At 40.6% G+C, this 14,086-nt stretch overlaps 1 protein-coding gene and 1 pseudogene across 1 annotated transcript; one reads left to right on the top strand and one right to left on the bottom strand.

Annotated features, from left to right (window-relative positions):
• Nucleotides 1–553: 553 nt before the first annotated feature.
• Nucleotides 554–3,509, bottom strand: LOC147630767 (FACT complex subunit SPT16-like; annotated as a pseudogene).
• A 7,985-nt stretch (nucleotides 3,510–11,494) lies between these two features.
• LOC147630766 (uncharacterized) lies at nucleotides 11,495–12,759 on the top strand. Its single transcript, XM_086810046.1, has 3 exons — nucleotides 11,495–11,639; nucleotides 11,766–11,895; nucleotides 12,079–12,759. The coding sequence occupies exons 1-3, from the start codon at nucleotides 11,540–11,542 to the stop codon at nucleotides 12,602–12,604; spliced, it is 756 nt and encodes a 251-aa protein (XP_086666172.1). The 5' UTR covers nucleotides 11,495–11,539; the 3' UTR covers nucleotides 12,605–12,759.
• Nucleotides 12,760–14,086: the final 1,327 nt, after the last annotated feature.

The following is a 14,086-nucleotide window of genomic DNA, read 5'->3' as shown; positions in this document are numbered from 1 at the left end:
CATGCAAGTGTGAGCAGAGGGGAAGTGCGCTAAAAGTGGCCTCCAAAGGTGACTTTTTGGGGTTAAAGAGGGTGCCAACTTTTTTAAGCTATACATATGTTTTTTGGCATATTAAGAGGGGCATCCTGTTTTTTTGAAAAACGGCATGTTTTTAAGCTTAAACAGAGGGCTGTTTTTTAAAAAACAAAAAAGCACACATTAGAAGTTATAACGTGCTTCTTATGTCGCGACAAGTGTTCAACCGGCTACCTTCTTTGGATGTTGTCTCTTGGAGGGCACGGATTGCAGGATATGCACAAGAGGGTCATGCCGAGCAAGCACTTGATTGTTCTGAAGAGATGCAACCTTTCAAATGAAATGACCTTCACATGCATGTTGAAAGCATGAGCCACAATCGGACCAGTTGACAAGCATGTGCATCCAGACATTGTGCCATGATCAAGCAACTGACAAGCGAAAACAAATCCATGACAAGATTTCAAGGCAGGGGTTGTTGCAGAATGACATTGCGCTTTGTAATCTAGTGGACATGTATGCCAAATGCGGTGCACGATTACTGTTTGGTAGGCTGCCTTCTTGGAATGTTATCTCTTGGAGTGCACTGGTTGCAAGATATGTACAAGAAAGTCATGCGGAGCAAGCAAAAACAAATCCAGGGCGAGAAATGTGCAGCCGCATGATGGAGAGAAGTTCTCCTGTTTGTCTCCTCTATGTGCGTGCTTCTCACAAAAGAGGTGTTATTCTTGATCTGGGAGAAGCTCGGCCAGCTCGGTGTATTTTTTTTCTCTCTATCCCTTTCTCCTGCAGCTTTTCTTTGATCTCATCAGGGTCATAAGTGCTACATCTTCCACCACCTAAGGTCTGCACCACATCCATCACCTCCACAAAAAACGGCACATCCTTGGTCTTCTTGTTCCCAATCATGATAAAATTATGCAAGTGAAAGTGCAGCAGGGTAATCATTTCCTTCTCCTGCAAGTTGAAAAAAAGCATGCTTGATGTTTCTGTACGTAATATCAACTTTCTCGTCAGCTTTCATGGTTGAATACCTAAAACCATTGGTGTGTGCCTCTAATGTACCACTCAACTTGCGCCCCTTGCCTCCAAAGACAGGCCTAATCCATAAATCTGATAGTCTTATAGGTTTTGCTTTCATAAGTTATAGTTTTTCTTGTGTCACTAGCGTGGCCCTCTCTACCTTCTCTGATTCCCTCAAAGCAACTTGGCGATGCAACGTCTTAATCAGCTGGACTACTTGGTTAGTGTGTCTCACATCACTGGATCGGAAGGAAACTTCCTTCCAGTAAATTGCACCGGGGAACTTTTGTGATGCCAAGTTAGTGGTGGCAGAATAACCAGCACCGGGCACATTGAAAATCATTCGAATGAAGGAGTGGCCTCCATCCTATTGGCTGGTAACACTCTTTATAGTAGCTATGTGAAAGGGATCCATTAAACCATAAACTGGCAGCAAAATTGACTTGTTCTTCTGATCTACCTGAATCATTAATTCTTTTGAGAAAGGAATATCATCTAGATTGCGATAGGCCACTAAATCTCCAATGGTCCTGACCACACCCTGCTCGTCTCCTTGGCCCAGACCCCCAGAAGCCAGCAGCCTCCTAACAGTCTCTTCATTCTTTTATTGAGCAAGCTCCACTTGATGCTGCTTGCACACCTCTTTCTTTGTCATCTCTTGATTGTCAGGGTGCAAAGTTGCTTTCAAAAACTGGGCATTAGCTCCATTACTCGATGGCAGCTTTAGCTTTGATTTTGGCTTCTCCTGCTCCTCCTCTTCCTCATCTTTAAAAGAAGACACAATATCATCGTAAGATTTTGAATAATTCGAAGTTGCACTCTCAAGACCTTTCTCTTTTATGACTATAGTATCTGTCAACAGAGCAAAAAAAAGTTCTTTGTCTTGGGGTCCTATGAGCTCTATGTTTGTAAATTTTACATTTTTAACTAACATTGAATACCATAGCTGCCTTTAGAATCCTATCATTCTTGGAATTCAGGCTTAGGCTAGATTCCCTGAATCCAATGCCAATACCTGTGCCAGAGATTTTAGTTATATGGGGCAAGAACTCCCGCCCTTCCCTTTCCATAACATATAATGCTGCTTTGTAAGCTGAAGCAGGATTTCCACATTTTAAAGCATTCATGTGGCAGCTTTGTGGGCTTTCTGAAGTGCCTTGTAAGCTTTTGATTGAACTGGGTCTCCATCAATCAAATACGTTCTTGCAACATTTGCACAATAACTATTGTATCTCGCACCAATAGCACAAAAAATGACACCCAATGTATCATAATATAGTGGATCTTCATTGCTGATAGCACTTGGCCTTAGAGCAAATACCCCACCACTTTGAAATACAGGGGGTAGTAGATGTCCACATTGTTAGGCTTCAACTTTACCTTGGCTTTTTCTAGGATCAATCACTACCTTCTCAATGTCATCTCAAAATCTTTACAAAAGAAATAATTGTATCTAGTATATAAGGATATTTGAAATATCTCTTCAAAAAAAATTGACAGTAAGGGATTTATAAAATTTATAAAATTTTATAGAAGGGTGGATGAAAACTACTCAAAAAAGGTTACATAGGGGTTTATAAAAGAGGCCTTGAACACACGTGATGTAGGGGCTTTACACTAAGTGACCCCCCCCCCCCCCCCCCTCCGAGCAAGAACCATGGCTTGTGGTTGTGGGGGTGCTAGTAAAGATAATTAGAGTCTAGAAGCATTAGTAAGAGCTTGTAGGCATGTTCTGCATTGTGAAGTTTCATGACCATAGCATCCATAAAAAGTGCACTTTCCATTGTACCGTTGTCAGATGAAAATCTGAAAGGTGTTTTGGGTCTGTGTACATATGGGATACGCGGTGTGTGAATAAGCTTTGCCCTGAATGCCTTGGCAAATGTATAGAGCGGGTGGTTTTGCAGTGAGCTGGTATGCGTGTCATGTTTTTTGGGAGCAGATGCTGGAGATTTGGAAGTTTTTATTGCAACGGTATGGTGTGCGGGTGGTTGCCAAATGCATGGCACCGATGGCAATTGTCATGTTTTGGTAAGTTATGATGCTGATGATTATGAGCTGTGGGCAGATATTGCAGCTTTGGTTCTGGAAGGTCGTGGGCGCCGTTTGTTCAAGAAAAAGCAAGGAGAAGAAGGAGCCCTCTTAGTTGTGGCCATTAGTGAGGCTTTGGGAAAAAATAAAAAAATATATATACAATAAATAGTGTGGCCAACTTGAAATAGCCACGTGGGAAGCTTGTTAGCTGCCAACGTAGCCGCCAGCAAGAAGCTGTGGAAGGTTGGCGAAGGTGTGAAGCCCGGCGGGTGATGCGCAGCTGAAAAAGGGTCGAAGGTTGCCACCTGGTTTTTGGATGGCTCTCGGTGGAGCGAGCAGGTGTTGAAGACAAGGCACCGCCCTGTAGAAGATGGCTTGGGAGAGAAGAGCTGCAGCGAATGGTGGCCACCTGGAGATGAAGTCGCTGGGGAGTGCATCTGCAGGCGTAGAGTGGTAGAGTTGCCGCCTTGTTTGTGAAGGGCCGCCTGGCGGGTATTGTGGCAACTAGGGAGGCGAGTGAAGGGCTGGATTGGAGTTGCCGCTTGGGAGAGAAGGGCTCTTGAGTGAGCGTCCAGGCGCAGAGGGCAGTAACCACAGGCGCAGGAGAAGGAGTGGTGGTGAGCGTGAAGAGAGCTCACGACGACTGGGAGCCGCCTGTGTGAGTGAAGGGAGCGCTGAGCAGAGAAGGCTGGCAAGAGAGAGTTGTGGCTAGCGTGGCTAGCAGCATACAGCGCAGGTGAGACTGGCGGCTGCAGAGAAGCTGGACGACGCCGAAACCAAGAATCGGCCGTGACAGCACAAAAAGGGTGGCCTTTGTGAGTTGGCGATGGCTGGACACAGAAGGGGTCACCGTCTCCTTTCAGTGGTGTTGGGTTAGTGATACAGGTGTGGCTGGATGCTGATTGAAGTTGAGGGTAGTTTGGCTGGATGCAAGAGAAGGAGGGTGCTGCGTTGGGCAGTTGGTGTTGGTGCTGAAGAGATTGTGCAAAGGCTCTGAGGTTGGCGAAGCTGCTGGTCACGACACAGAGAGAGAGAGAGAGCTGCTGAGCTGGTGGGGCACCCTTTGAAGAGAGAGTGGCTGGTTTTTGTGTGGGCGACGATTGCAGGCAGAGAGTGGATGCTGACCAGAGAGAGAGCCTTGGTTTTTTGTGTGTGTTGGCTGCATTAGAGGTGCTGATGTGTTCTTTGTCAGGATGCAAAGAGTGGTTAGCGAATCCTTAATAGGATTCATGCAAGCCATTGAGAAGTGTAGAGACAAGCAAACTGTCAAGAATAACCTCATCAATATTGATTAACTACTCTCTTACATCCTTAGCACGGGTCAGAAATACATCCATAGATTCACCCTTAGTCGGATGCTCCAAGTCAAGCTTTTTCTGTAGATAGGCATTTCGAGTTTCATTGTGGATTTGATATAGAGAGGCAAGTATATTCCATGTACTTTTAGAAGTACATGAATGGATATGAGGTATGACTTGTCGTTTTACAGGAGAGAGCAATCAAAGCATGTTTTTGTGCATCTTTAGCATCCCATATGAGTTGTTTTACTGTAGGAGGAATAGGTACATATGGTACACCCAGACTCACTGGTTTCGACAGTGGATCCATAGTAGTGAAACCATGATTGATAATAATGACATGGAGCTATTGGCTCTTAAACCAAGCTCTGAGACCTAGGCACTAAAACCTAAGCTTTGAAACAAAGCTATGATAACATGTCTCTAATACCAATGTTGGATGAGGAAGTACATGCTCTGCACACACACACAAACACACATAGTCATATCAAGCACAGAGTACGAGAGAGAGACCAAAAGCGATAGCTAGAAGTAATCAATGATAATAATCATGAATGTGTGGAGTACAAAGTACTAGTAGATCTAGCCCTAGGGCTGATGTGGCTAACACTCTAGAGTGTGTTCACATGGTGAAAAACCCCTACCAATGGGTTGTTCACACCAAGACTTCCAAGGCTAATAAATGAAACGCACATTACAACCAAATGTGCTCCAAATGTGATTAAACTTTTCAAGTACGTATATGTGGACACCACCCTCACTCTTGTAAAGTTTGGTCACCATCAGAGCACATTTAGTTATAAAGTGTGGGCCAAAGGTCCAATTTCGAGAGGGCTCTCTAAGGTCATGAGATAGATTGGAAACCAGGCAAATGGAATGCACATTATAATAAAATGTGCTTTGATGGTGACCAAAATTTGTAAGTGTGTGTATGTGGACCCTACCCTCACTCTTGTAAAGTTTGGTCACCATCAGAGCACTCTTGAATGCAATGTGTAAGCTAAAGGCCCAATTTTGAGGGGGCTCTCTAAGGCCATGACTTATTAAAAACTGGGCAAATGGCACGCACACTGTAACCAAATGTGCTTTAACGGTGACCAAAATTTATGGACCCCACCCTCACTCTTGTAAAGTTTGGGCACCATCGCAGCACATTTGGTGGCAATGTGTGGGCCAAAGGCCCAATTTTGAGAGAGCTTTCTAAGGCTGCATCCCTAAGCATCTAGCATGCACATTGCAACCAAATGTATTCCGATGGTGGTGACCAAAATTTATATGTATGTATATGTGGACCCACCCTTACTCTTGCAAATTTAGGTCATGATTGGAGCATGTTTGGTTGCACTGTGCGAGCCAAAGGCCCAATTTCGAGGGGGCTCTCTAAGGCCACCGCGCATTGAAAACTAGACATCTAGCATGAACATTCTAGCCAAACGTGCTCCAATGGTGACCAAAATTTTTAAGTGTGTATATGTGGACCCCACCCTTAGCCTTGCAAAGTATAGTCACCATTGGTGTGTAGGACAAAGTTCCACCAAACAAATAGAGACCAAAAGAGACAAAACATAAGTGAAAGACATGTTTTGATAGGTTTGTGCATGTGTGTATGCGAATGTTTGTGTGTATTATGTAGGTGCATGGTGTGCGTGTGTGTGTGAATACCTGTGCATCATGTGCATGTGTATAGAGAGGGAGAAATGATACACTTCTAGATATGGAAATAAAATGGAATGACATATAAATATAAGAGAATAATACATAGGATAAATTATGAAACTGTAAAATAAGGGTGCTAGCCTAGCTACACAAAAAAATCAAAATCAAATTTTAAAAAAGTTTTTTTTGGAAGATTTTTTTTTTCACATAACTCGACCAAGTTACGTGAAAAGAAAATTAGAAAAATGTGGTTTTTATTTGAAAAAATTGATTTTTTTCTTTGCAATGTCATTGTTGATGCATGCTTGACATAAATGAATGCCATTGGTTACGTAAAGAACTCGGTTGAGCTACATATTGGGCATCCACGTAGGCAGCAAGTTCCACGATGATGTTCACCATGTAACTCGATCGAGTTACGTGGTACCTATGTGGATGCCCATCACATAACTTGTTCGAGTTACGTGGATGTCCACCTCCTACCTTTATTGAATATACGTGGATATCCACCATGTTATTCGATCAAGTGACATGGTGCCTTTGTGGATGTCCACCACATAACTCGATTAAGTTACGTGGTCATAGATAGTATCCCAGGTGTGGCAAGTGCGGTAACTCGGTCGATTTATCTCCCGCATGTCTACTAGTGACACTTGCGATGATGCGATTGGAGGTATAACTCGATTGAGCTATGTCAATATTGTCCTATTCACACGAGATGATCCCAAAGTGAGGACCCTTATTGTACAACCACCCTTCACATGCACACCATTTTGTCCAAGGATATGATCCCTGATAATTACAAGTTCTTGTTTGTACATTGTCCCTACTTCCATGGTGAATATTTCATTTTTAATCATTGTCCCTACTTCCATGGTGAATGTTTTATTTTTAACCATTTATAGGTCCTCTCTAATGGTGCATAAGTAGATAAAATATTTTCAATAGTCAGTGCTTTGATGTGCTTACTAACTAGTGGTATCCTTACTAGTTATAGCATTTTGATGTGCTTACTCTATGCTTACTACCTAGTGGTATCCTCTCTAATGTTGCATAAGTAGATAGACTCTTTCCACTAATAGTTAGTACTTGATGTGCTTACTACTTAGTGGTATCCTCACTAGTTAAAGTGGCATTGAAGAAAATTTTAGGATAAATCAATGTCCACTCAATAATGTACTCATGTGGCCCTTCTAGTGACCAAAAAGATTTTAGGTTGTGCATAATATTTATAAAGCTAGAGATCCTAACAAAGGAGGGCTAGATTTGGAGATTCACATTATGTGTGTGTGTGTGTGTGTGTGTGAGAGAGAGAGAGAGAGAGAGAGAGAGAGAGAGAGAGAGAGAATGTAAAAGAACATGCCTTGTGAAGGAATAGCATAGTGAATGCTACAAAAAGACAAGGGAACACCATCACACTTTTTGTAACAAAATTTCAGTCCAACTCCAAGTCCCTAGTTGTTTAGGTACCTTAAAAATCATGCATGATATCTGGCTATAAGGCATAATGGGATCTACATATATATGTGTATGAATACATGCATATATGTGTGTGTCCTAGAACTTAAGCATGGGATTCAAATTAACGGTTTTAATGCTTAAAATGTCACATTTATGATGTAGAAAAAAACTACAATGAGGTATGTCAAGATATTTTTATGCAAGTACATGGCCTTTCCATAAATAATGCCAAATGTAATGATATCCCCTCCTTTTTTGAGGGTTAAAAAGATGTATTTACACATGTAAATCCATAATTCTTTTGCATGTGAACCTAAATTTAGTTTTTACTTTCTAAGTCTATTTCATGTTTTCTTTGTTGGGAATAAGAGCTCTACGCAAGCTCATATTCCCAATTAAGGGAATAATCCTTGTGCCTCTAAATTTCATAGTATGCACATTTAAAGATACCTCTTTTAATGGTTTGGGATGATGATGATAAGGAGGAGCAATGTAACTGAATGTATTAAGGATAGTGACAATGATAATTGTGGCAACAATGATGATGAATGAGCATGCATGTTTCTATTGATGGGATTTTTGCCATGTCCTTGTAATTAAAAAATATATATAATTTTCATTGGCCACCCTATGTGCTTTGTCTTTTGATAATAGAATCAATGATAATTTATTAAAAAAAGCTTTGAGTAAAATTTATTTTAACTCTTTCAGTAATGTTTTTTTTAAAGATTTAAGTAATGTGTGTGTATTTAAAAATTTTATGAGAACATTTTTCTACAATTCAAAAAGAGAGATTTGAAACATTTTACTTGTAACAAATCTCCATGTCTTATTAATTAAAATCATTGGGGCATATTGTTGGGACTCCCCCAGATTCCCCCAAAAATAATTTCTCGCTAGTATTTTTAATGCTTTGAGTAAAATTTATTTTAACTCTTTCAGTAATGTTTTTTTTAAAGATTTAAGTAATGTGTGTGTGTATTTAAAAATTTTATGAGAACATTTTTCTACAATTCAAAAAGAGAGATTTGAAACATTTTACTTGTAACAAATCTCCATGTCTTATTAATTAAAATCATTGGGGCATATTGTTGGGACTCCCCCAGATTCCCCCAAAAATAATTTCTGGCTAGTATTTTTAATGCTATTTATAAGGCTCACCATGCATTATGAGTAAGCGAACACATAATTTGGGGCATATTAGGGACCCCCCGTCTTCCACCAAAAACAATTTCTTACTAGTTTTTGAATTGTTATTTTTAGGGCTCAATGTGTTGTTACTATAGAACACTCAATGTGTTGTAAGTAGTGAACACATCAATAGAATGCACACTCAATGGAATGTGTTGTTACTATTGAACACTCAATGTGTTGTTAGTAGTGAACACATCAATAGAATAATATGTTTGAAAAATACTATTGTTGATATGTCATTGTTCTCTTATAGAGTGACTTTAAGATATGCTAGATTTAAGTTCTTAAATGTTGATTTTGGAATATTTGGAAAGATGTTCATCTAAATATTCGTAATCCAAGGGCAATTGTAATGCACTCATATGTACGTATTTCTGGGTCTAGTTGACTTGGTGATTTTTAGTATCTAAATTGAATTTTTAAAAGTGAAAAATATTTGGAGGACATAAAAGATAAATTCTGGTCACAAATTGAGTGATTTTAGAGATGTCAATTTTTGGTCAATTTTGGAGTTTTTGAACTTCTGTTTCGGGGGAACTTATTTTAATAAGAAGAGGTATTAGTTCACATTTGTTCTTCCATGATGATGACCATGAGATATGTTTCTTTGGCTTAAATGATTGTCGACACAACCCTATTTCGTCCACTATATCAATGTGTGTGGTAAAAACATAATCAACAGAGTCATCATCGTCCACACTAAAGATGGACAATGTATCAATAAGTGGAATCGCCCATGAAATCACTAAACCATGGAATCCCCAAGGTCACCGAAGTCATCCTCACAAGTATGGTCTATCTCCATCAATATTGGATCTAATAGAATGTCTAAGTCAAATGCAAAGCTATCAAAATCCATGTGATCTATGTGCATACTCATGCCTCTCCTATAAGATCTCACCTTAATAAAGTCATCAATACCTTCATGCCCTATACCTATCTAGTAATGGCTAATGAAGTTGCTACCACTAAACCAATTTCCAAGGACACTTGAAAAAGATGGATAGTTTTTCATTCATAAAAACTGAAATACCACTCTCTAGAAGATTTTCTCTCTCTAGGCGAAAACAGGTAGAAACAAGATCTTTTATATTTCTGAAGAGGGATTTGACTACAGGGGAAGATACTAGACATCCTGAGAGGCTGGGGAAGAATCTTACAAACAAAGTTCGCATTCGGACCATTCCGAGATTCTTCACGGTTTGGCTGTTATTCACACAGAACGAATCTGACACCACTTTCCAGTGTTATAAAAAAAATATTTCATCTCTATTTTGGTTAAAGATCATGTTTTTAGAAAAGGTTGCTATCTTTATCATTTTCATGCATGGTAATCTAACAAATTCTCGTGTGCTATTTTTTGGGCTATTCTTAGAGAGAGAGAGAGAGAGAGAGAGAGAGAGAGAGAGAGAGAGAGAGAGAGAGAGAGGACATTCCTTGTGAAGGAATAACTTAGTGGATGCACACTTTCTTAATTACATGTATGCTAAGAACTATTTAAGCCCCTCAAAATCAAGTATGTTAGGAACTTTTTAAGCCATTTTGATGGTTTTCTTTGTATTTTTGCAAATGACCCAACGTTCATTTAGAAATCTTGCCCAAATTTTTCTTTATACCAATTGGACAGAGTTGAGTAGTTTGATCACTTTTTAACATTATGTGTAAAAGCTTTCTTAACATTACATAAAATAAGCTTGAGGTATTTTTATGGTTGAAGTTATTGTTTGTTATTTTTATGGTTGAAGTTATTGTTTGTTATTTTACGGGTATGCTTGTCTCTATTATGAGTTAGGTTAGGGTTTGCAAGTACTTTCCGGTTGATGGAGCCTCGGAAGAGGAGAAAGAAGCAATTATAAATGATGATGGCAAGCTTGGGAGTGAAGCAACCTGATTAACGTCTTTGATGATGAGCTTGGTGATGCCAATATGAATCTTTGGTACAAGTATACATAGCTTTACAACACAACAATGAAGTACGCTATTTTGGCGGGCCATGATGTTGGGCCTCTTCCATGCCGTAGGATATGCTTGTTTTTGGAATTTAGACATGCTAGGTTTTTGTATAGATGTATTGCTTCTATAGAGTGGTGTAAATATATATAAATGGACTTTTTCTGAAATCCTAAAATGACACTAAAATAAAAAAAAACTTGCTACATTTTCACCAAACTCGTAGGGTGCCCCCATCAAAAATGAAGCGTGCTTTGATGTCGTAACATCAACAAATTGTATCATATCCCCCCCTCCGCCTTTCCATATCCCCCCCTCCGCCTTTCCAACGTGAAAAACAATGTAATTGTCCACTCTATAATGTACTTAGGCGGTCGGTGGCCTGTATATGGCCCATGTATGTGTGAAGCCAAGAAGATTCGAGGTCACTCAAGAACGGACGGACAAGCTAACGAAGGAGGACCAGGTTCCAGGGATTCGAGCTGTGTGATAGTATTAAAAAACGTGTCTAGTAGACGAATAGCATTGTACATGCAACAGGAAAAGCCAAGATGATAGAGCCGTTCGTAGAGCTCGCCGGCCCACCCTACTCTTATTTAGGCAGCTGGCCAATCACATCTTATTGAGGCAACTGGCCAATATGCTCGTCTGAGAACTGTAGAGCAAATGCGATATCTACGATTGTTGCACCTGTGTGTTTTGTTGCAGGTTTTGTTTGTGCTGCCATGATGCCAACTTGCTGCACTTGTGTGCTTTGTTGCAGTGCTTAGTTGTTGCAGACTGTAGTCTGTAGCTGTCAACTTGCTTGCTGCACCGCTCCAGCTACTATGCAATCAACAAGACAATATTTCGCTTAACCCTAAGTTCTAACACCAGTGACCAGCCCTAAAAACGTCGACACGAGCCCTATGAGGAAGAGCTTGTGGTCTCCTCACGAGGATGACACATTGAAGCGCTACGTGGAGCAACATGGCAGCGGCAATTGGAACGAAGTCGTTAGGAACACTGGTAGTTAATCATGACGACCTGCAGCTGCTAATTAGCTTTAACTATTCACCATCATCATGGATAATTAGGGTCCAGCGTACTGTACTGAGCTGTAGTCATCAAGCGAATGGTGGTGTACTTTTGTAGGTCTGCAGCGAAGCCCCAAGAGCTGCAGGCTTCGCTGGGTGAACTACCTCCGGCCTGGCTTGAAGCGCAACCCCTTCTCACCTCTCGAAACCCAACTCCTCCTACGACTTCACAGACATCTCGGCAACAGGTATATACATTAACCGACCATTATTTAATAATGATGCAACGTGCCTCACTCATCATTACGGCGCATTAAATTAAGATTAACTCCATACATAGCTAGCTCTCGGTTGCAACTTGCTGCCCGCGAAATGGCACATGAATGGCACATCCCTGATGGCAGTATCATTAATGTCTATTTCTACAACAGCTGGTCGAAGATAGCGTCGTTTCTTCCCGGCAGAAGCGACAACGACGTGAAGAATTTCTGGCACACCCACGCCAGACGAAAGCGTTCCTTAGCTTCGATGAAGGAGCTTAAAACCGGCGATTCTCAGCAGACAATCGGCGCAGATCAGCAGCAGCAGGGCGTAAATCATGACGACAGGCATTCTATCGATGATCCGAAGCAGCTACCTAAGCATAATGATAATCAAGTGAAGCTTTCTATCCATGGCACATCAATATCCAAACCGCAACAACACACAGCAGCTATTCGCCTAGAATCCACAGAATATCAAGATGATCGTACCGATTCACCTTACAGCAGCCGCCGGCGGTACTCACCGGCCGCGGCGGCCAGTAACCTTCCCCCTATACGATTAAATCCTAATGACGATCAGCTCCCCCACAAGGAGGCCGGACAATTTGTCCCCGAGGGATTGTATCTGATCGTGTGGAAATTTGTGAACCCTAACCTCCCTCCTCCTCCATGTACTAACTGGAGGGAACAATGACCACACAAGCAATTAATTATTATACTGCAATCAGCGCTTATATATCCACCTAGCGTCGAAACTTTGAAGGCTCATAGCCATAGTAGTTGCCAACTTAATCTCCACACAAGTAAGCCAACTTGGAGAATTGAACTCCAAAACAAGGCCATCTCCAAAACAAGGTCCTCTCCTCCTGGAAAGTTTATATTTTTTTTTAATTTTTTTTGGCTTGGCTGGAAATTTGAAAGTACCTGGAAAGTTTATTGAATTGCGGACTTCACAAACACAAGGTCTTCATGTTGATTATTAAATTGTTCTTGCAGTATCCCTTTCCTTTTTCACACATAGTAGTGTGATACATGGAAATGGTGCTCACTGCTCTCTTAGGCACAAGGTCGGGCTTGGACAGTACAGATGGCCGGCAGCAAAACCTCACGATGTGCAAAAAATTGTATATTGATTTGGAAATGTGTTAGAACTCTTACTGATATGTAAAAAATAGAAGCTATTGAAGCACCTATCACTTTATTTATTCGTATGATTTTGTGATCAGATTTAACTTTTTATTGCAGATCATGACTTTACGCGCCACCTTCTTAAGGTCACTTTCTAGTTAATTAGATAGTTTAGAGCTGGGTCACTTGCTGAACTTTCTATCCTCTCTCCTTACTTCGTATTGTTAAGCCTTAATGAGAGAGTGAGAGAGTGTGTGTGAGTGTGTGTCAAGTCTTCATCTTAATTAAGGCTATAAAGAGTTTGGTTAAAGACCCTACATTCAAAAGTATCCAAGAAATACTAAGCTCTAAAGGTCTAGGTTATAACAAGTAGTAATGAAGCACGAACATTGTCTCCTTTTAATAGCCGTAATAAAGGCTATAAATAGCTTGGTTAAGTACCCTACATTCAAAGTTATCCAAGAAATACTAAGCTCTGGAGGCTTGGGTTATAACAAGTGGTAGTACAGTAGGGACATTGTCTCCTCAACAAAGAAGAAACCTACAAACTTGCATTATTGTAACAAAGTGTTCATAGGATGCACATGCACATGGGATGGGCCTAGGTACATGGGCTTAGAGTCATTTACATGTGGGATTCGGGCACATGGGCCTTGGGACTGTAAAAGACCTGTGCTCTAGGAGTGTTGTACCTTTTTACCTTTGGATATACTTCTTGATACTCATTACACTTACTTTCCATATTGCTTAGTGTTAATCTCTCTAGCTTTCTCTAATCCAAGATAATTACGATAATCCTGAGCTAATCTAAATTTGGGATGATGATACTTCACATGTTGATGCGATAGTGCATGAGGAGCATAGACCTATGTTTTTAGTGCTAGATGAGTTAGGTTACTCTTTTAGAGCCTCTATTCATGGAAATATCTATGATTCTATCTCTACTCCTAACTCTCATAGCAATATACCAAGCAACATTTACTTGGGTTTAGTGCATATACTTGGGTAGTCAAGCATTGCACATGAGCATAGTTATGATTTTGTTGAG

Source organism: Cibotium barometz, chromosome 16 (assembly GCF_041138505.1).
Source record: "Cibotium barometz isolate CiBa-2024 chromosome 16, ASM4113850v1, whole genome shotgun sequence".
Taxonomy (NCBI): domain Eukaryota; kingdom Viridiplantae; phylum Streptophyta; class Polypodiopsida; order Cyatheales; family Cibotiaceae; genus Cibotium; species Cibotium barometz.
The sequence above is the reverse complement of the archived record's forward strand: the minus strand, read 5'-3'. Positions and strand labels throughout refer to the sequence as shown.